General features: G+C 61.8%; 1 protein-coding gene across 4 annotated transcripts; it reads right to left on the reverse strand.

Moving 5' to 3' along the window:
- Positions 1-695: 695 nt before the first annotated feature.
- Positions 696-21,910, reverse strand: ULK1 (unc-51 like autophagy activating kinase 1). 4 transcript variants are annotated; one of them, XM_049865958.1, is made up of 28 exons: positions 21,737-21,910; positions 21,472-21,564; positions 21,328-21,369; positions 14,311-14,343; positions 14,009-14,045; positions 11,566-11,739; positions 11,409-11,482; positions 11,137-11,238; positions 10,210-10,268; positions 10,015-10,097; positions 9,718-9,768; positions 9,105-9,193; positions 8,711-8,861; positions 8,518-8,578; positions 7,723-7,812; positions 7,375-7,497; positions 6,924-7,072; positions 6,726-6,812; positions 6,226-6,479; positions 5,102-5,295; positions 4,760-4,869; positions 4,533-4,676; positions 3,975-4,171; positions 3,657-3,829; positions 3,461-3,579; positions 2,681-2,838; positions 2,443-2,578; positions 696-2,356 (listed from the first exon to the last, which is right to left on the reverse strand). In XM_049865958.1, the coding sequence occupies exons 1-28, from the start codon at positions 21,845-21,847 to the stop codon at positions 2,301-2,303; spliced, it is 3,150 nt and encodes a 1,049-aa protein (XP_049721915.1). In that variant the 5' UTR covers positions 21,848-21,910; the 3' UTR covers positions 696-2,300. The 4 variants fall into 4 exon arrangements, with proteins under 4 accessions (XP_049721915.1, XP_049721914.1, XP_049721913.1 ...); XM_049865957.1 differs by having other exon boundaries at positions 6,744-6,812; positions 6,924-7,114; XM_049865956.1 differs by having other exon boundaries at positions 6,924-7,114.
- Positions 21,911-22,709: the final 799 nt, after the last annotated feature.

Here is a 22,709-nt window from a genome sequence, read left to right on the forward strand (position 1 = left end):
GCTTTTTGGGCAATTAAATAAGTTTTTTTTTTTTTTTAACATAAAAACAATACATAGTTTAAAAAATGCGATCCCTACCACTCACCAATACCCAACGAAAAAATGGGCACAGGCTGTGAATGGACATTTCTCCAAAGACCTGTACATGGCCAGCGAGCACAAGAAAAGATGCTGGACATCACTAGCCATCAGGAGACGCAATCGAAACCAGTGAGCTGCCACTTCACCGCCACTAGGACGCATATCATCAAAAACAGTAAAATCGAAAGTAACAAGTGTTGGCAAGGATGTGGAGAAACTGGAACCCCTCAGCATTGCCAGTGGGAGCAAGCACGTAGAGCCATGGAGGTCTCGGTGGTGCAGGAAGCTTAACCAGGTATGGTATGAGCCAGCCATTCCAGCCCACAGCGACCCACCCCCAAGGCCCCTCCCCCCGCTTCAGCTGTGTCTGCCACTCTGCCAGGACAGGGCGGGGGAAGGAGAGACACAGGAGCGAGCCCACTAGCCACCCCTCAGCCTGACCCTACCCCAGACATGTGGGGAGCTGCCCCGGGGTCTCAGTGCTGAAGGAAAGAAGCGGCCCAGCCCAACCCAATCTCAGAGGGACAGAACACCCACTGGGGACAGATCAGACAGGGAGGGAGGAGACACTGGGGACAGCCACCACTGACCACAAGCACTGACACTACCAAGTCAACAATTGCAAAGGTTTATTTCCATAAACGGGTATGACACAATTTAAACCAAAAAGGGGAAAAACCACACAAGATCCGTGTTCAAGAGAGACCAGGACAGAGCGCCACTGCGTGGGGAACAGGACTCACGAGCACACACAGGCCGTGTGGCCAAGGTGCCGGAAGACCACACAGCTGTAATAAATACAACAGCCTCAGAAGCTCTTCTCTGTAAACACACCACATGCAGCTGAGCAGTCACTGGAAACAAGTCCGGGCTTTCCTTCTAGGCCCAAGCACAGTGGCGACATTTCAAGTATTGAAAAGAAGAAAATATATGTGTACATATACTCTGTCTGTACACCAAGGTGTGACCTTCGCACCCGGGGCTGTGGGCACCACAGATGACTCAGGACAATTCAGGTGATTTGGGCAGAGCCGAGGAGGCCAGGCCATGGGAACCTGGAGTCCTCACCCGAGCCAAGGTCCCTGGCCCCAGAACCAGGCCCAGCCAGAGGGACAGGACTCCTGGGACGTCAGCACTTGCTGTCAGAGCTGGACAGGGAGGCCTTTCACGCATGTCTTCCAGTCACAAACATACACCCTCCCCTGCCCCTACGTTCAGGGGGTGGGCGCTGGCCAGGGCAGGGCTGCTAGACATATGGGGGGACAGGTAGACATACCCAGTGTCTAACAGTAACAAAGCAGAGCCCCGGCCCTGTCCTGCCCCCACCCGCCCCAAACATTCCTGAACACCTACACGTTTTCTTCTTTAAAAAATTAAAGCAACAAACAAAGAAACTGCAGGAAAACAAAACGGGCTTCAGACTGAAGCATGAGAGGTGGTGACGCCAGTCCTGGGCCTCGAGAGCACGGCGCTTCATACCGTCTGTCCTCAAAGAACATGGGCTACACGACTGCATCTGTCCTCTGGAAAGGCGGGGTTCCACACTGGCGGCCTGCCGGCAAATCCCAGCCATAGTGCAGTCGGACACACGCGCACGCGCACACACAGACTACTTATACGTATACGTATGTATATGGGTATGTACACAGACCTGTAGTGCAACACCAGGAACAGAGGCCGCACTCCAGCGGTCCCTTCTGTCCCTAGCCTCTATCTGCATAAAGTGCTCGTGGGTTACAAAGCTGGTAGGATTTCGGGGGTCCCAGAGAAGGAGTGGAGCTAGGGGTGGCCCGCCAGGTGCCCAGGACAGCAGCTTTGGCTTCGAGTCGGCAGCGCTGTATCCAGGGCCTTGTGGGACCTTGCTTGGCAGCAGGCAGGCACACCCTGGGTTCTTGCACTGCCCTGCCGGCCACCTTTCACTGCACACGCGGGGCAGGCAGGACACTGGCTTCGAGGAACGTGCCCGTGCCCGCAGTGGGCAGCAGGAGTTCTAGGATTCTGGGCCGTGAGCTCCACCAGTCTCTGGACTGACTGCCTGTCGGGACTCAGCAGCAGCCTGGACCTCGACGGCAGGTGGGGCAGGCAGCGCGGGTGCATCCAGTCCCCAGCTCTGGCTCCTCCACCCGGTCCCCTGTAGTGAAGCCCCACAGGCTCATCCAGACCAGTCTGGCCAGCATCCACACCTTAGTGCCAAGTGCCTTGGAGCATGGGGCTTGGGGTCAGGCACAGAGGCCGGTCAGCAGGGCCGAGAGCCTTCGCTCGATGCACAGCTTGCCTGCAGAGGGGCACAGCATGAAGGGCGCCCACGCAGGGCCAGGGCCATCCCACCCACCCACCTGCACCCCTGTCCAGCGTGCTCACACTTGGCGATGTTCTCCACGTCCGCCTGATCCACAAGGATCTGCTGCAGCCCCTCCATGAGCAGCAGGGCCTTGTGGTAGCGCTGCACACAGTCCTCACGGCGGTGAAACATCTCGTCCAGTGCTGCAGACTGCACCTGCGTGAAAGAGGGAGGCTCAGCCCAGCCCTGACCCTCCAGCCACCCCCCAGCCCTCCCGACAGCCCAGCTACCACCTTCTGCCCAGCCACCAGCCCGCACCGTCTGCACAGCGTGGCTGAAGATGAGTCTCTCTGCCGTGATGCTGTGAACACGGTCCATGAGCCGTTGCTTATCTAGGAAAAACCGCTGCAGCCGCAGGCTCAGGTCCTGGCAGGACACCACGCTGGACTTGTACAGCTCGTTCAGCTTCCGCACCACTGTGGGGCGGGGACACAGTTAGCTCAGGCCTCCCTCCGCCCAAGCTGTGGGCCCGCAGCACTGCCATCCAGGGACAGTAGGGAGGGAGACCCGGGCCAGCCAGCAGGCAGGTGGGCAGCAACCGCCTCCACCCACCAGGCCCAGGGTAGCAAGAGGGCAGGGGATGACCCAGCCCGCAGGGAGCCCAGAGCCCACAGGCTCAGGGGCAGGGGGAGCTCAACACTCTGGCAGGTTTTCTGTCAGCAGGGGATGTGGTGATACCACAAACATCTCCTAGACGACAAGCTGGGCGCCTACCCACATCAGTACAGAGCTGGGGGAGTAGGGACCCACCCCACCTACCTGCCGTATAGGCGCATTTGACTGGGGACAGAGAGAGAGCGCCCTACGCACCCCCACGAGTGGCCTCAGAGCAGCGCCCAGGTGGACCACGCCCTGCAGACCTGCCCTCCCATCCCACCCTGGCCCGGCCCAAGACCCTTGCCTCAGCCACGGCACCTGTCTTCTGGGGCGTCCTCCATTCACGCCCCCGTCCCTGGGCAGACCTGTGCAGTGTGGGCCCCCATGGCCCCCCGTGGACATCCCCAGCACCCCCTTGCGCTACCACCTCCATGTGCTCACCCTGCTTCACAGTGGACGACAGGCAGAGCTTGCCGGCCCGGATCTGGTCGATGGCTGTCTGCAGCCCTGCAGACAGCAGCTCTGCCACCTTCAGGTACAGCACCAGCTGCTCTGCAAAGCTGGGGGGTGGGATGCATCAGAGAGGGCCTCCGTCACTGCCCCACCATGTTCCCCTCAGGCCCGCAGCACGGCGTACCTCCACTCGCGGCTCAGCAGGCTGATCTGGTCGGCCACCAGGCTCTCTTGCAGCTGGTAGTCGGGGCTGCCAGCCACCTCGCCAGCACTGCCCTTCAGGGCAGCGATCTCCAGCACATGCTGGACAAAGGCTAGCGTGAAGCGCAGGCCGTGCAGGGTCTCCGTGTGCTCTTGCTGGGGAAAGTGGGGTGGGGAGGGGGTCAGACAGAGTCCCTCCCTGCCGCAACGGTCCCCACAGCCAGGGGTCCAGGGGTAGGTGTGCTCCCCACCAGGAAGATGGAGCCCGGCCCAGCCTCCCACCCCAGCTGCCAATGCGCACCTCCATGAGGGTCTCCTCAGGCAGGTCGGGGGCCTCAAAGGTCACAACCCCCTCTAGGTTGGCGGCAATGGGGTCGACGTAGCTGTAACAGTGTCCTGGGGCAGGAGGCTCCGGGGCAGCGGCCTCATTGCAGGCCCCAGGCAGCAGGTGGCGACCAGAGGAGGAGCCAGCAGAGCTGAGGGAGCCCGAAGAGCCCACTGTGGGAGACACTGCTGTAAGGGGCACCCAGGGTAGTGGGCCGGGCCACGGAGGGAGGGAGATCAGGCCCAGGACCCTTGTAAAGGGCGCCCAGGGTAGTGGGCCAGGGCACAGAGGGAGGGAGATCAGACCAAGGACCCTTGTAAGGGGTGCCCAGGACAGTGGGCCAGGCCATGGAAGGAGGGGAACATAAACCCAGGACACCCAGACCTTGCCCCCAACTCCAGCCCGCTCCAAGTTCCAGGACCCAGCCACATCCCAACATGAAAGCAGGAGAGAAGAACACAGTAGCTAAAAAACTGAGACCCCAGGATCCCCTCAGCCCCCTCTCATGCACTCGCCACCTGGGTGAGACCTCACCTGAGAACATGCGGGTACGGGGGCCCTGCGGTGGTGTGGTCCCGCTGGGGGGGGAGCCCACGGTGAACACCACAGGGGAAGGGCTGCTGGCACCCCCAGCACGGGCCCCAGAGTGCAGGTTCCCTCCAAAGCCAGTGGAGGGCGCTGGGAGGGCAAGAGATGGGCTGAGGGTCGCTGCAAGCCCCTTGACCCACACCTGGGAGTGCTGCACAGCCCAGTGCACCCACCAATCTCCATGGGCTTCTCCTGCAGGCTGTCGGTGCTGCCTGAGTCCGGGGCCTGGGTGCCGAAGGCCGCCTTCAGAAGAAGGTCAGTGAGGCGGCCAGTGCTCAGGGACCTGCAGGGTGGGAGCCGGGACAGGGCTGCATGGGGAGGCTGTCTTCACCACACATGCCCCCCTTGTCCCCTTCCCCTGAAGGGAGGTGCCACTGTCATCGCCCCCCCCCCGCCAAAGATAGGCAAACCAAGGCTGGGTATAGGGGCACTTCCTACAGTCACACACCCGGTCCCTACCCTTCATACTTCCTACAGTCACACACCCGGTCCCCACCCTTCATGCCTTTGCTCACCTGCCGAAGGGACCCTTGGCCTCCTCAGGGGGCCGCAGCCCGGGGCCCAGCGGCTGTGCCTGGTAGGGGCCCCCATCCGTGAGGTCGGGCAGTGTACGGTTCCGGGGGGGTGCCACCATCACACCCTGCCGGGCCAGGAGGGCCAGCAGGTTCTGTGAGCTGGGTGTCTTGGGGAAGTCAAACGAGGGGCTGGCCTGGAGGACAGGGCGGTTTGAGAGCCAACATCCACAGCACCCCCACATGATAAAAAAAAAATCTAAAACTCAAGAGGGATCAGTGAAGATGCCCTGACGAGACGCTGAGAGGCATCTGTGAGGCCACCAACACGTAAGTATATGTTTGTAAAAGAGAAAAAGTGTCAGAGACCAGGCTCTGCCCCGAAAGTGCACGCCATCTGGCCCCTCACAGACTGCGTCTGCAGACGCCTGTACACACACACAACTGTCTGCTCTGCGCTAGTCGCTGTTCTAATTACAACAGACCCTCAAACAACACTCTCAGGTAAATACTTGTAGCCCCATTTTCCATTTTGACAAACTGAGAAAAAGGAAGTCCCTGATTTACCCAGTTTAGGGTTTTTCAAGGCCACCCCTCGCTACATTGAGAGAAAGAATTGGCAAGCTTTCTACAGAGGGCCACAAAGTAAAAGTTCTAGACTGTGGCGACTCAGTGCGGCCCCAGGGAAGCAGCTGCAGACAAGGCAGTGAGACTTGGGGCGTGGGTGTGCGGCGCAGACGTGGGGTACACGGCCAGGTCAGTCAGCAGCAGTGGAGTAGCAGCAGCCCCAGCTCCATCCTGGGAGCCCCACAGCCAAGAGACGACAGAGGGGCTGGCAAGCCCTTAGACAGACAGATGGCTAGACATGTTCAGAGCAGGTCTGGGGGAAGCCTCAGCCTGCCTCTGGGCATCCAGAAGCAGTGGCCCATACAGGCCTCCCCTGTGGGTCTGGGCCAAGCAGATGGCTGCAGATAGCTGTCGTGGGCCCAGGCAGGTGCAGGAAGGAGACCTTAGTGCATACCTGCCCCCTATCTTTCTAGAATGGATGACCCAGCTCCCCCCAGTGCCCCCAACTGCCTCTGGCTCAGAGCAGAGCAGGACCCTGCCCTGTGTGCTGCAGCCCTTACCTTGGTGGGGGAGCCCAGGATGGGGGGTAGGGGGCTCCGCTGCAGGAAGTCAGGGAGCTTGGGTGAGCCACGCAGGGGCCGGCAGGCTGACAGCGGGGGGCTGGCCTGCGGGGGGCCAAACGCAGTCCCGAGCGGGTCTGTGGGGGGCTTGGGCAGCTTGGGGCACACGACATGCAGGTCCGAGAGGTTGGGGGCGCTGTGCAGGCGGCAGCCCAGCCCAGCGGCACGGGGCGAGTGCTCAGGTACAGAGGAGCCTGGGGGCGGGGGGTGGCTCTCATCACCCTCCATGCCCACAACGCCCGAGGAACCAGCAGGAGGGACTCAGACACCTGCCCAGGCACTCCGTTCTGCAGCAGGGACAGAACCAGGGGCCCAGCCCCACCACCTCATCACTGGACCTCACGGCTTATCCTCACTGGTCTGAGAAGCCGCAGTTGGCCAGCATGCCAACCTGTCCAGGCCCCCCTGCTGCCCGCCCCGCCCCCAGTGAGCCCATCCACCTGGCCTCGGGAACTTGCCGCCTCGAGTCTCAGCTCCTTGAGGAGAGGGCGCCCCGCTCAAGCCCGGCCCCTCGGGAATGGTTCCAACTTTGAAGAAAGAGAAAGATGAGTGCACCAGATCAGAGCCAGAAAAGACACTGTCCTCTGACCCTACCCCTCATCCCAGCCCAGGAGACGCACTCAGGGCTCTGGTCTCACCTTGGGGTGAAGGTGTATAGGGCCGGGCCCCACCCAGGGAGAACCTCCTGGCCAGGGCGGCTCCATGCTCAGCATGGGATGGAGGCGAGGGGCTGGCCCGGGTGAAGCCCAGGGGGCTGGTGCTGTCTGACCTGCGGATGGCAGTGGACCTGCGGGCAGGTGGGTGAGCCGGCAGTGAGTGGTGCCTGGGCCTGGCCAAGGAGGGGGCCTCAGCACTGCCACTTTCACAGAGGCCCTCATCAGGGGAGCATGGGGGCTAGCTCCTCACCCTTCCCACCTACAGCTGCTGCCCTGGGGGCCCAGGCATGGGCCTAACGGGGACGGCGCCCTTCCCTCCCACCTTCACTCCCATCTGCTGAGACTTTCTAAAATGTGCAAATGTTGCGAGCTCCGGGCGCTTCACAGCCACCGGAATGCCACCCCCCATTGGTGGGGCGCTGGCCACGCTCACCGGGGCGCCATGTACTGGGCAGGCAGCTGCAGGTTCTGCTCGATGCGCTGGTAGTTGTGCACCTGTGTGGGGACCGGGATGGGGACGGACACACCATACCTGCTGCTGGAGGGGCCGGCCCGGCTAGGGGGAGAAGATACAGTCACAGTGGGCGGACACAGCAATCCACATCCCCCAGAGCCTTGGGCTGGTCAGGAGACAGGCCAGGAGAACACCCAGGTCCTAGGCACTGCCCCTGCCCCCTGGCAGATATGACGCTGAGGGAAGCCCAAACCCCTCTCTGGGAACAAGTGACCCTCTGCCACCACCCCCACCCCCCAAGGCCTGCCCACAGTGCAGGTCGCTCACCCTGAGGGGCTGGGTGAGCCGCTGTAAGGTGGGGACGGGGACGGGGTCCGGCCGTGGCTCTCCAGGCCAGCAGAGGCCACCAGTGAGCTCCTGGGGGGTACAGAGGAAAAAGGCAGGGCAACCTTTCAGGCCAAAGGTGCCACACAGATCTGGACCCTCCCCACCTCCTCCCAGAGTAGAGCTAGACGCCAAGGCCAGGAGGATGGGGAGAAGAGGAGGGCATGGGGGGGGGAGGGAGAGATCAAGAAGAGGGCCAGGAAGGGATAAAGCGGGGGAGGGGGCATAGAGAACAGGGCCAGGAAGGGATAGGTGACAGAAGGGGGAGACAGAGAAAAGGAAGGATGGCTAGGGGGAGAGAAGGGGAAGGGAAGCGATAGAGGGGAAGGAATGGTGGGGGGGACAGAAGGGATGGTAGGGCAAGGAGTGGCAGGGTGTGGAGGGAACGGGAGGTCAGGAGGGAAGTGGGTGGCTGAGAAGGGAGAAGAGAAGGGGTGGTCAGGAGGGGATAGAAGGGAGGAAGAAGAGGAGAAGGAGGAGGAAGATGGGGAGGGGAGGCCAGGAGCTGAGGCGGGGAGGCTGGGAGGAGATGGAAGGGAAGGGAGAAGAGGAAGAGAAAGAAGAGGGGGAGAGGCCGGGAGGGGCCCTAAATGGCACAAGTGCTCTGGTCCTTCCCAGGCAGGGTGAAGGCAACCACTTCCCCCTCCCAGGGTGGGGCAAGAGGAGATGGAGCGCCACCCGTCGTTGCTCCCACTCGAGATGGAGACGGACGGAGTGCAGGGTGGGGTGGAGACTTACCCGCTGCACAGCAGGCTGTCTGGCAGGGGCTTGGCACTGGCAGCCTCAGCCCCCAGATCACCTGTGGGTCGGGACACATTGAGGCGGGACCAGAAGGGACCCTCAGGAGGTGCACCCACAGGGCGGGCCGCACTCCCCGCTCCCCACCCTCCGCCCTGAGGGCTCCACACTGCTCACGTCCCCGTCCCCACACCTGGGAACTGGGCTGGGACCATGACAAAGTCATCGGTGTCACAGGATGAGTCCTTGCTGCTGCCGCCCGAGTCCCGGGAGCCTTGCAGGAAGGCAGCGGCATCGGCTGGCGAGGTCAGCGTCTTCTGCAGCTGCTGTATCTCCCCAAGGGACTGAACAAGGGGATGGCAGTGAGCAGGCCTGGGCAGCACCTGGAACTGAATGGGAACACCCTCACCCCTCCCTGGTGCCCCCCGGTGCTGGCCAAGACGGGGCTGCACACATGAGCCCTCACAGTCACCTTCTGACTCACAAGGACCAGGCTGGGGGCCCTGACCCTCCGGGGCAGTCACTGCACGCCACCCTCACGGACTGCCTGTGCCTAAGAAGACCCCACTTCAGGGACTGGAACTCACCGGTGGGGAGGCCAGGTGCGAGGTGGAGCTGCTGCTGGAGCTGCTGCCGGAGCCGGAGCTGGGGTATGAGGGCACGGGCACTGGGGGGGCTAGCGGGGGGGGGTTAGTGTGACACCATCCTGTTGTGCCTGGGGCTCCCACCAGGCTGAGTGGGTGCTGGCCACCCACCCAGGACAGAGCCACCTAGAACCTGGGAAGCAGGGATGGCTCACCTTCCCTCCAAGTGCACCCTGCCCTGTACCCTTACCCAGGCAGGGCTTGTGGCCTGGGCTAACACTTCAGAGGCCCAACTGCCAGGGCAACGAGCAGCCAGCAGCCACCCCCAGGTCCTGCCCCTCCCAAGCTTGCAGCAGCTACATCCACTGAGATCTTGGAAGCCCCTGGGGTCTAAAGCCCGACCGAGGTCACCCAGGCTGGATGACAGCCCCGTGCCGAGTACCCTGACTCCCTAGGTAGGGCTGTGGCCCAAGGCCCCAAACCCTTCCCTGCCCCTCCCCCAGCACAGGGTGGGCACATGGGGTAGTCCGGCCTAAGGTGCCAAGCCGGACTCAGCAAACACGGAAGGGAGACCCACAGGCCCTCCGCTGGAGCCCCAGGACCCCTGAGAACTCACACTTCTTGATGGAGGCACTGGCATCGAGGAATGGGTGATGGAAAAACTCATCTGCAGGAGAAGGTCAATTCATGGGTGTTTTCAAGTGCGTCTGGACCCCACCTCCCATCCCAGCCCCTGCCTCATGGGTGTCTGGGGGACATGGCTGCAAACTCGGGCATTACAGCCTGCGTGGCTGAAGATAGGGGCTCTAGCCTGGAACCCCGGAATGCCACTTTCCAGCTTAGAGGCGGCCACACAGGGACACTGCACACAATCATCTTTGGTGACAAGCTAGGGCCTGGGGCGGTGGCGCACCGAAGTCCATGCGGTCTTTGTGGTTCCGCTGCAGAAGCGCCAGAAGCAGCTGTCTCAGGGGGGCCGAGGTCTCCCGGGGTATGCTGGGGGCGGGGGTTAACAAGGCGGGATTAGCAGGTAATCTAGCCCAGGAACCGAGCCTGACAGAGGCTCTGCTGAAGGCAGCCCCCAGCCTGCCTAGAAAAAGCCACTTACCTGGGGATCAATGTCTTGTTCTTCTCATAGAAGAGGCGGAGGTCCTGGGGGCTGCTGGCCTGTGAGGGGGAGGGCACATGAATGCCAGCTGAGCCTCCTCCTGCCCTGCTCCAGACCCACCCCCTGCTCCACCCACACCTGCCCCACCTGGCTTTCAGTCTGGGAGCCTCTGTCCCCACCCCACCACAAATGCCTGCCTCCTCCTCCAGGAAGCCCAGGATACCATGGCTTTCGTCCTCCCCCTCCCAACTGTGGTGCCACTGGGGCTGCCCGTAGGAAGCCCGGATAGATTCTGTGTACTACGGGACCCCAAACCCCAGGATTGGGGTGGTGCGGCCAGTGGAGCCCTACTCCATGTGCAAATGGCAGGTTTGATGCCTTCTGAGAGATTGGTTTTCCCTGTTTACACTACAGATCTACAGAAAGGAGCTCCAAATGGCACTCACCCCAGTGGTCACCAGACCTGGGGACCAGGCACGTGTGTGCGCTGGGTTCATTTGGCTGGACACCGAGAACCACCTGCCTGCTAGCTGAAAGCTGAAAACCGCCCCGCGTGACACCACCAGGCCCAGGACCCAGCACACATGCCCCACGCCCTCCAGCTCCCCGAGAACCGCTGGACATAACACCACCAGGCCCAGGGCCTGGCATGTGCGCTCTGGCTCCTGCCCGCTCCCTGACAACCGCCCAGCATGACACCACGGGGCCCAGGACCTGGCACGTGCGCTCTGGCTCCTGCCGGCTCCCTGAGAACCGCGGGGCATGACACCACCAGGCCCAGGAACCAGCACACTGCTGCGCGCCTGCCCGCTCCCCGAGAACCACCCAGCATGATACCACCGGGCCCAGGACCCGGCAAGTGCGCTCTGGCTCCTGCCCACTCCCCGAGAACCACTGCACCCCACACAGGGCCCCCGCGGCGCTCACCTGGAAGGGCGCCTTCCCCGTCAGACACTGGTAAACGATGGTGCCGATGCTCCACAGGTCCGCCTTGCCGTCGTAGTGCTGGGACATGATGACCTCAGGAGCCTGTGGGTGAGGGCGCAGGACCTCAGGGAGCGTCCGGGCACTGACCAATGACAACGGGCCAACCAAGCAGCAGCCAATGCGGACTCCCCGCGGTGCCTCCCAGGGGGACAGGGCCTCCCAGGGGGACCACGGAGCCTCCTCCCTCCCAGACGAGCCTCCCGGGGACGCACCATGTACATGGGGGAGCCGCACAGTGTGGCCGCCATCATGTTGCTCTGCAGGTACCGTGCGAACCCGAAGTCGGCTGTGAGGACAGAGATGCACTCAGGGGCCGCGCCGGGTCCCCGCTGCACGCAGCCCCAGCCCCGAGGCGGCGCGGCCCCTCACCAATCTTGACACGGATGTTGTTGGGGTTGGCGCGGCGCCCGCCGGGGTTGGACAACAAGATGTTCTGCGGCTTCAGGTCGCGGTGGATGATGTCCTTGCTGTGCAGGAGCCGCATGGCGCCCGCAATCTGCTGCAGGAAGAGCCGGATGGTGTCCTCGCTGAGCGTGCGCATGGCTGCAGGGAGACACGGCTCAGCGCAGGGGCGGGCACCCCTCCACGCGGCCCCTGCCCAGCCCTGGGTGACCCTCCTGGGAGCTGGCCCAGCCACGCACCCCAGCTGCACGCCTCTCACCTCGACACCGTCCACCCATTGCTCTGCCTGAGCTGCCCCCCACTAGCCCCGCTCCTTCTGTGGGCTCCACCCCAACACACCTCCCCATCGGCCCCTCCTCTCCACGGGGGATTACGGGGCCAGGGCAGGAAGGGAGCCCATGGAGGCTGTTCTTCCCAGAGACCCCAGCAGGTCCACCACGTGGTTCTGGGGAACAGGAGGGGAGTCTGGGCAGCACATCCCACGAGGCTATGATGCCCTAGTACATGGTGGGCATCCAAGGAGGAGGACAGGAGGGGGAAACGCAGGTGAAAGCACGCACACCACACAGACACACACACACACCAGACAGACATGCACACACACCACACACACACACCACACACCCCCCACAGACCCCCTCACACACACCATGCTCTCTCACACCACGGACACACATGCACCATACACACCATGCAGACCCACATGCACAGACATGCACACTCACCACACAGACACACACACATACCATGTAGACCCACACGCACAGACACGCACACTCCACACAGACACGCACATACACCACGCAGACACGCACACACACCATGCAGACCCACACGCTCAGACACGCACACTCACCACACAGACACGCACACACACCACACACAAGTACACACACCATGCAGACCCACGCACACTCACCACGCAGTCTACACCAAGCCCCCTGTGTCAAGTCCAGACAAGACCCCACCCCTATACGTGCATCAAGAGACAACAACTCCCAGACCCAGGCCCACCACAGAAAAGGAGACCCAGACAGGGTTCCCCCAGAAGCAGGCTGGCTGCACACGCCCTCTCTCACACAGGCTCTGGGCCCTGTCAGACCACCCCATATGCCCCAGGTTCCAGACCCCATGCCCAGAGATGGACAGCCCCTAAAACACAGACTGGAGCTAAAGAGAAAAGCAGAGATGCCTACAATCCCACACAGAAACCGCCCGCATCCTGGAGCAGGCAGGGCCTGAGGCTGGCCTGGGACCAACCCAACACTTGTGGAACCTAATAAGCGCTGGCTGCCAGCCAGGTCACACCGGCCAGAGGTGATGGTGCCCACAGGCAGTAAGGTGGCTGCGGGGGAGGGAGCGAGTGTGGGTAGGCTCAGCAGGGCATGTCTTTACCATATGGAGCACAGGGCCTGTGGGCAGCCTCTCACAGGGCTCAGCGTCCCAGGTGACTGGAAGCAGGATGGGGGGCCTCCAAGGGACCCTTCCCGCCCTGAGAGGCTGTCCTTGCCACAAGGACGCACCAGCCAGTGTGCCCTCGATTGGGAGGCATCCAGAGTCCCTGATCAACACTCCCTCCCTGCGATCCCATCCAGCTTCAAAAGCCACATGCATGCTGGGACCCCAAATGTCCACTCGGGCCAGGACCTGGCACATGACTCAATCGGAGCTCCTGACCCCTAACTGGCCCCACTGGATTCCCTTCTGACCATCCAGCTGCGCAAGCCCAGGACTCTTCCTGGCCTCAGGTGCAGATGTGTTCACGTGTGTGGGTGTATATATATATGCATAAGTGTGCACGCATACGTGCATGGATGTTTATGTACATGCTTGTGTATGTGTCTGTCCACGTGTCCCACCACCACCACGCCTGACCCCACATCAGCACATCCCACCTGAACGCCCACTCAGAAGCATTCGCTGGGGGCCGACCCTGCAAGGAAGGCACGGATGCCCTGCCTGGTCCCGCCTCGGCCCTGACCTACACCCACCCTGTAGCACCCAGGCCACCACCCCCTCACTCAGCTGTTCTTTCACCCTGCCCCTCGGTCCTCCTCCTCCTGCTACATTAGCCTCCTCGGTCTTCCTGTGGAACCCTCCCTCCGTCCTCCAGCCGGGGTCCTGGTGGGTCCCCCTTTTCCATCCTCCAGCCAGGGCCCTGGTGGGTGCCCCCCCATCCTCCAGCCTGACCCTGGTGGGTCCCCTCCCCTCCTTCCTCCAGCCTGGACCCTAATGGGTCCCCTCCCCCCGCCTGCACCCCCATCCTCCAAGCCTGGGCTCCCCACCACAGTCACTATGTCTCGCTTGGTGTCTATCCCTGGACCACGGGCCCTAAGGTGAAGACTATGTCCCCACTCCAACCGTCCCATCCCCCCAGGTGGCCCGGGCTGCTTTGGCTGCAGTCACTCACTGTGCAGGTAATCAGCCAGGTCTCCCCCGTTGCAGTACTACAAAAGAGCAGACAGCCCATGGGCAACCATCCTCCCACGCTGCCCCAACCCTGACCGCCTGCACCTGGGGCCCGAGGTCCCCCAGGCTGTCCCCTCAGCAGCAATCCAGGGGGAGAACATCCTGCATGGTCCCTCTGGCTCACAGCAGGCTGGCTTCTAAGCTCAGGGACACATGGTGATGGGAGGCCTCCTCCTGCCCTCCCCCAGTGTGTCCTGTCCCTGGGGAAGGCCCGACCTCCGGTCCTCACAGCAAGGCACTCACCTCCATGACCAGGTAGACGGAATTGGCCATTTCCTAGAAGACACAGAAGAGGCAGTGAGCGGTAGGGGGCACTGCAAGCCCAAGTCACAACCCCTACCCATGTGGATGTACAGACCACTCACAGGCCCCCTCCAGACACGTCCTCCCCCAGATATGGTCTCCCATGGGCACGTCCCCCACAGCCTCCTGTCCCAGCACCCAGGGCCAGGCCCAGGCTACCCCAGCAGTCACGCAGGGGCCGCCCCTCCACCTGCACCTGGAGAGACAGGTAGCCCTTGCTCAGGCCATGGGCCTCCCAGACCCCGGGGTGCCATGGGTCTGTCCCTCAGACTTCTGCTGCAGAGGGTGGGAGCAGGCTGAGGGGTGAAGCATGTTCCCAAGGTAGAATGAAGAGCCGACACCCTGGAAACCTTCAGTGTGGGCTGGGCAGAGCCTAGCAGGGATCCAGGTTGGGGCGGGGCTGGCTTGAGTTGGGTATCCCCACCGCAGAGGCCCTCAGGCCCTCCCGCCCCATTCCCACACTCCAGTCTGAAGAGCACAGAGGCACCCCCTGTACCGGCCCTGTACCAGCACCCAGTCCTGAAGCCCACCAACCCCGGTGCCCAGGAGTGGCCTTGAGCCATCACCTGCCTGGGCCCCTGGCCCTGTCCCAGGTGACTGCGTGCCTGGGAGCCAGCACCGGCCCTGCTCCCACCCCAACCTTCTCAGCTCAAGGGTGGCGGGTGAGCCATCTTGGGCTAGAGATACTGAGGGGCAGGTTTGGACTGTGCTCTGTGTCCCCAGGCACAGTGGGCCTGCACCGACAGGGGCGAGGTGCAGAGACAGCACCTGGGGGGACACAGAGGGAAACCCAGATGATGGGGGGACCCAGAGGGAGTGGGGGAAATCCAAATGATGGGGAATCCAGACAGAGGGAGTGGGGGAGACCCAGATAATGGGACAGGTGAGGGCATCAGGCTGCAGGCGCCTCAGTTTCCCGCCTGTGAGCTGGATCCTGGGAAGCCTTGCAGCTCTTGGTGTGTGCTGAGGCGAAGAAGCACACCTGGCATGGGGGGCAGCAGGCAGCTTCAACCCTGAGTCCACGTAGTCTCGAGGCCGGTGCCAGGCCCATGGCCACCTGTTCATGCTGCCTGTCCCGTAAGGTGGTGGGGCCAACCTACAAAGCCACTTCCAGCCAGTGTCTCTCAGCCCCCCACCCTCCCAACCCTTTCCAAGGAGGCCACCTGACCTGCCCCCATCCTACCCTGTCCACCCGGGTCCCTCTTGAGACCCAGCCCCCGCCCGCTGGTTCTCCCCACCCCAGAAAGAAACTGGCTAGGCCTGCACAGGGAGGAGCCCAGCACACCCACCCTGAACCCCGAGAGGTATCAAGCTCCATAGGCTGCTGGAGTTGGTTTCATAGCTCTCCCAGAAAGCGGAGTCCAAGTTCGGCCCCAGACCTGGGCACTGCCACCACAGGATGGTCTGGACACCTGAACAGACTGCTTTCCCAGGTCCTCCCCAGGAGACTGTCACCACCACGCACCCCACACAGGGCCAGTTTTGGGGAGTCCCTGACTCACTGAGCAGACACTCCAGGCGCCAGAAGGACTGACGCTGCACGTCCGCTCAGCCAGGCTTCCCACGTCGTCAGCTGTGCCAGCAGCCTGGTACGGGCCTCCGGGCACGTAGGACGCCACCCACCTTCCCCCACGATCACAGCTCCCCACCCTCCTGGGCTGGGCCTGGTGGGCGGGCAGGCAGGCCGGGGCTGCCTGACCTAATTAACTCCTTCCTGAGACTGCCTCCTGGGCACCAGGAGGTGGCCAGTCACAGCCATGGCCAGGACAGAGGCACCCACACCACACGTGTACGTGTGTGTGTGAGAGTGCGTGCGTGTCACAAATCTTCTGTGGCTCCAATTTGCTTAGAAAATTGTTACAACTTGCACGTGACTGCAAAGGACTCAGATCTGGGTCCTCACACCATTCTGCAGCAACAGGAAGCAGACTCTTTGGGGAAGGCCTCCAGGGCAGGCCAGGGAACAGACAAGGTGAGCCTGGAGCATCTGGTGCTGGGCAGGAAGGAAGGGCTGGCCCACCTCGCTGCCACTTCCCCAGGGGCTCCTGGCCCTGTGCCTGTGTCCCCAGGGCCTGCTGGGAGAGGGCTGCCCAGGAGCAGAGCTCCTTCCACCCCCATTCTGAGACAGAAGGCCCCGCCGTCCTTCCTGGGGAGCCTATTGTGTTCCCGTTCCCTGGGGCTGGCAGACCACTGCCTCCCTAGACATCCCGTCCCCTCCCTGGACAGGGGATGGTGACCCTGACCCCTGACCTTGTTCAGAAGCTTGCCCCTGGATCTTGTGCTACGCCACCAGGGAAGTGGAGGGGGTGGCTGCATGACCCCTCAAGGAGCCTGGAAACACTGCCTTGCTCAGGAGGCAGCAGGCAGGCACAAAGCGGGTGGGAGTGGGAGCCAGTAGCCCCTGGAAATCACAGGATCTATTCCTCCCTCTTCCACAGGGGCACCAGGTGGTATGTGCAGTACGGTCACACGGTTCCGCCCAACTGTCCCCATGCCACGGGTAGACATGAACGCCAAGTGATGGGCTATGACACAGCAGAGACCAGGCTGGTATCCTGCTACCCACGGTGCAGCCCAGCCTCTCAAACACAGCATGGCGGGGACACCATGGATTCCCGTCCTGAGAGATCTAGGCCAGGGGCTGCATGGACACAACTGCCAGAGACTGGCAGGGAGGAAAGTCTGCAAACATGGAGAGCGGATCCTCCAGGGGAGAGAGAATGGGAGCAGGGAGGGTCTAGACGGAGCTTCAAGGGGTCATTGGAGCCATTGCTAAGCACGTGGTAGTCTGTGGTTTGCACTTTTCGGTATTTGCTGTATTGCACAGTAGAAAGCCATCAAGTTAGACACACACACAAACAGGCAGTGTCCAGGATTGCCTGGACCCTTGAGGCCTACTCCTGGACCCCAGATTTAGATCTGGCACTAACGGGTTTCAAAGCTGCCCATGTCTGGAAAGGAAGCCCCGGGTCTAGCACAGCACTCCCCTCCCTGCCCTCAGGGAGGAGCTAGCACCACAGTCCTGAGCTCACCAAAAGCCAGGATTGGCCCTGTCCTGTAAGGCTCCCCAGCGTAGGCACGGGAACAACTCCTGGGAGTCCGGGCTCCACACCTCACAGGAGGCAGGTTTGTTTGCAGGGCCCAGGGTGAGTCACGTGTGGGCAGCCCAGCAAGGCACCCAAACCCAGGGAACCAGCGAGACAGCGTGCTGGTCTCAGGAGGGGTCAGTGTCAGCAAGGCCCAGGGACATCACACCCTCCTGCCTTGGCACTCTTAGCAGGGAGCAGCCAGGCTCCACTGCCTATACCTTGATTCCAGAGATGGCCACTCTCCTGGGACAAAGACAAGTCTAGATACTGTGCACCACACGTGGGATGAAACCAAGTGCCTGCCTGCTCTACCCCTTGATGAGAAGGCCAGGTGCTGCGGCCGCCGTTCCATGGGTGTGACGGACTCAGAAAGGAGAACAACCCAGGGGACCCACCACCCAGACACTCTTATGACCTGATAAGTTACCCTTTTTTATAGCAAACAGAAGAAGAAAAGCATAACCTTAATAAACAAGAGACAACTTGAGGAAGAGTATCATGAGCATATCACCAACAAAAGGTTTCTTTCTTTTATATATGAAAGGCTCCTACAAACCAAGAGTAATAATACCCATACAATGCTTCTTACAAAGCAAGCAACATTACAAAAATAACATACATTAACTCAAGCAGTCATCACAAACAACCTACAACACAGGTGTTCTATTATCATCTCCATTTTGCAGGTTAGGAAACGGAGGACCAAGGGGTTAACTTGCCCGAGGTCACACAGGTAAATAAATGGCAGAGCCAGGGCTCAAAGAAAGGGAAATCTGGCTTTGAGGCCCATGCTATTGACCACAGTACCATCTTCCCTCAAGAAAATGATCAATAGCTTGCTAGAAATATGTGCCTAGGGACATATTTTTAATATTCAAATGCACACCAAGAGATGTTGAACCTCACTCATCATAAATGAAAAGCAAAATTAGGAAATGCCATTTTTCATCATCACATGGGCCAAGATGAAGAAGTGTGATAATCAACCTACCTGCAAAAAGCAGGGAAACGGATACCCTCAAGGGCCATCCCATGGAGAGCAACTTGGCAATAGCTATCCATATTAAAGAAACCCTAGTGGCGCAGTGGTTAAGAGCTCAGCTGTTAACCAAAAAGGTTGGCGGCTCGAACACGCCAGTCGCTCTGTGGGAGAAAGATGTGGCAGTCTGCTTCTGTAAAGATTTACAGCCTTGGAAACCCTACGGGGCCATTCTACTCTGTCCTGTAGGGAGTCGGAATCGACTTGATAGCAGTGAGTATCCGTATTAAAAACACACTTCCCCTTAAAGAATGTCTGCCTGGAGTATTGTGCTCTCTTAAGATTTCTCTTCGTGGGATCCAACCGACAACAACAAACTGAAGAGGCAGTGAGTTTATGTTAATGGGGGAGGAACAACTCAGAGGATGAGAACACACAACTTGAAGAGTGCAATCAACAACGCTGAATTGTATGTGTAGAAATTGTTGAACTGATGTATGTTCTGCTACGACAACAAAAAATAAAGAAAAACAAAAAAAAAATCCACACTCGCATTCACCCAGGGATTCTACCTCTGGGATGGCCACCTACAGACAGACACACGGCAAAGATGGCTCAAGGTCAGTCGTGACCACACTGATATATCAGAATCAACTCCGTCTTCCATCAGCAGGGGGAGTGGTTAAGTCAAATGACAGACTCTCCAGGTAAGGAACCACATACCACACAGCCCTAATAACCAGGACCGCCATCACAACAAAGGCCAACGCTTACGTGGTACTACAACTCCACGCTGTCTATTTTACAGAAATCTGATGACTTGCCCAGGGACGCACAGCAAGTTTTACTGTGCGGAGCCAGGACAGGGCTGCACTCCGAGGTGGCAACCACTAGGAAGGCATGGGGTGGGGGTGAACTCTGTGGGAGTGGAGGGGTGCATTTTACTGTTACGTGAAGTAACAGGGACCCTTCTCCAAGCATGCTCCAGGTGAAAGGTCATGGTGCAGAGCAGAGGCTGTGGTACAGTGGGAAGGGACACACACACAGATCTATCTACCTATAAAAGACTGTCCCAGAAAGAGCCAGAAACCACTGACACAGAGCCTCTCACAACGGAAAGGAAGAATGATTTCCAGCGGCATTTTGGTTTTTTTAGCCAAATCATTCATTCATATATTACCTAATTTTTAAAGCAACTTTGTTGACCCGTGTGTCTGTCTCAGAAGTCTTAAGGATGCAGGGAACAATGCCTGAACCCGGGTGTGGAGAGCCAGCAGAGCCAACCACAGAAGCCCAGTCCTTGAGCCCGAACCGCTGGGCAGGGAAGCTGCGGCTGGCATTGCTAAGCACTTCCTCTCAGAAAAGGAAGTGGGCAATACCCACAACCAGGTGTGTGTGGTCCAGCTGGGACGCGGCAGAGACTGTGGGAGAAGCCAGACACATCCCTCCCCTGGGGCAGGCAGAGGCGTAGTTCAGAGAGGGAAGCGGGGCCTGCCTGGGTTTGCTGAGGGTGCAGGGATTGTCACCTAGAAACCTAAGGCTGAAGGTGCCACCACCGTCCGCATGATCCCCGAAGAGAGAGGGCTGCAGGGTGTGTCTGAGGTCACTACTGGGACTGCGAGGTCATGCTAGGTGTGTGCCAGTCCAGCTGGGGTAACAGGCTCCTTGCTCTGGGTTCCAGCTCTGCTGGCCCATGGAGTCCTGACTAAAGGCTTTTGAACATGGGGAGGAAGGGAGGAGAGGAAAAAGAGGCGGAAGAGGTGGAGGAAGAGGGAAGAGGAGGAAGAAGGGAGGCAGGAGAAAGCAGAGGGAGGGAGGAGAGGTCGGGGGAGGGGAAGGGGTGCCCTCCTGGCCGAGAGAACACCATGTCCCCGTGCCTGGGTTTCCAGGTACCTGGTGTCAGCACTGGACCGGGGCCCTCCACACACATCAGCCCCCATGGCCACAAGAAAGCTCCAAAGGGGCTGGGGCGAGAGAGCCAGGGTAGGAGGGAGGAGGCAGCAGAGAGAGAGGAGGCCACCAAAACACAGACAGCCAGCCGGGAACTTCCCCTCAGTCAGGGGCTGGTCCCGTGGTGGCCTCAGTAAACAGGTTTCAAAACCATTAGTCAGCACATTGGCCCGCAGAGCTGCCACCTCAGGTTCCAGGTCCGCAAGCTGGTCATCCAGGGTCCCAGCCCCTACCCAGGCTGAGCCATGCCACTGGGCGCAGGATGCCATCCAGGGGCCTGAGGGGGCCAGCCAGAACTCAGGGGGCCCAGACCGCCCTGCTGCCTGCGCCCCGCCAGCCTGGGCGGGCCCAGGCCCAACTGCCAGCAAGGAATCTCCTGTGGCCCCTCCCCCTCCCTGGGCTGACGCAAGGGGAGGTTGGCCAATGCCATGGCCTGAGCAGCTGGAGCAATGTCAACAAACGCAGCTGGCCCAGACAGGTGGGCCAGCAGCTCGGCTGCCCTGGCTTGCCCTGGGGACACCAGTCTCACAGGGTCACGGCCACTGGGTCAGACACCCCAGGACGGGTTAAGTTAACTTGTCAGCCCGCCCTGTAGTCCTCCGCTGACCTGTGGCCCAAGCATTCCCTCCCCAGTCTGCCAAAGAAGGTGAGAGATCCCACAGCACCCCAAGAGGAAGCCAAGCTCCAGCCCGGAACCAGGCCCAGGAGGGGGTCCCAGGGTCCCAGCAGTCCTTAGAACTGAGCCTGGAACGACACCGTCTCCACACCTAGATGCCCTGCCAAACAGGACTAGAACCAACCACTACCAACCAGGGGTCTCCTGCACCCGTCTGGCCAGACCCAAGCCATGTGGGGGCGCTGGCACTACAAGCCCGCCAGGCCTCCCCCCAGGGGCCCCTTCCTGCCCTCACCCCAGCACAGCAGCAGCGCAGGCCTCACCTGGAAGTCGTACAAAGCCACAATGTTTTCGTGTTTCAATTCCTAGGACAGAAGACCAGGTTTCTCAGCAGCAGGTCTGGGGCTCAGGCGGCACCACCACGGTGGACCACCCCGCCCCGGCCGGCCCCATCCTGCCCAGCTCACCTTGAGGATCTTGATCTCCTTCCCCAGCAGCGTCTGCGACTTGGCCAGGTTCTTCTTGTTGATGCATTTGACGGCCACCTCCAGGTCGTGCTTCTGAAAACCAAACGCCCGTGTTCCCCAGGCCGACGCAGACGTCCCCGGCCGGGAAGCCGCGGCCCAGGCCCAGGCGCGCGCTGGAGGGGACGGGGCCCCGGGGCGCCCGGGCTCGGCCGGACCGGCTGGGGTCCCGGCGCCGCCCCAGCCCCCGCCCCGGGCCCGGCCTCACCTCCCGGTGGCGGCCCTTGAAGACCACGGCGAAGGCCCCGTGCCCGATCAGGTCCTTGCGGGAGAACTCGAACTTGCCCACGGTCTCCATGCCACCGCGCCCGGGCTCCATGGCGCGGGCCGGGCCGGGGCACAGCGGGCGGGGGCGCGGGCCGGGCCGGGCGCTCAGGCGGAGGCCGGGGGTCCGCGCCGGCCGGGCCGGGCGCGCCGTCGGGCCGCCGGGGCCGGGCGCATCGTCGGGGCCGCGCGCCCCCGGGCTCGTAGCGGGGCAGCGGCGGCAGGAGCGGGCAGGCCCAGGCCGGACGGGCTGCGGGGGCGCAGGGAGAGGTCGCCGGCGGGCGACGGGCAGCGGGGCTCGGGGTCGGCTCCGGGCGCCTCGCCGGCGACTGTCCGTCCGACGCTGCTGGCGCGGCTGCGGGTCCGAGTGCCGGACCGAGCTCACCCCGGCTCGGGCTCGGGCTGGGAAACAAAAGAGCCGCGGCGCCCGGGCCTCGGAGCCTGAGACGCCTGCGCAGCCGCACTGCGCGCCGGGGGGCGGGGCGGGGCCTAGCAGTGGGGCGGGGCCTGTCGGCGGGGCGGGGCCTGGATGGAATGGGGCGGGGCCTAGAGGCGGGGCCTAGAGGGTGTCGCGGCCTACGGGCGGTGCCAGGCCCGGAGGGCGTCGGGGCCTGGCTGCAGGGGCGGAGCCTGGAGGGGGCGGAGCCTGGAGGGCCTCCGAGACCGACGGCAGGGCGGGGCCTTGTGGGTGTTGGGGGCCTGATGGCAGGGGAGGAGCCTGGCGCCTGAGACTGACGGCGGGGCGTGGCCTGGGAGAGGAGGGCTGCCGGCAAACGGATTGGGTGGCGGGGGCGGAGCCTTAGGTGCGGGCCTTGTGGGCGGGTCCAGAGGCGGACCCGCCCCCGACGGGGCGAGGGCGGGGAGATGAGATGGCCCCTGCGTGCCCAGCTCCCCGGCTTTCTCCGGCTGCGAATTTG

Source organism: Elephas maximus, chromosome 22 (assembly GCF_024166365.1).
Source record: "Elephas maximus indicus isolate mEleMax1 chromosome 22, mEleMax1 primary haplotype, whole genome shotgun sequence".
Classification (NCBI taxonomy): Eukaryota; Metazoa; Chordata; class Mammalia; order Proboscidea; family Elephantidae; genus Elephas; species Elephas maximus.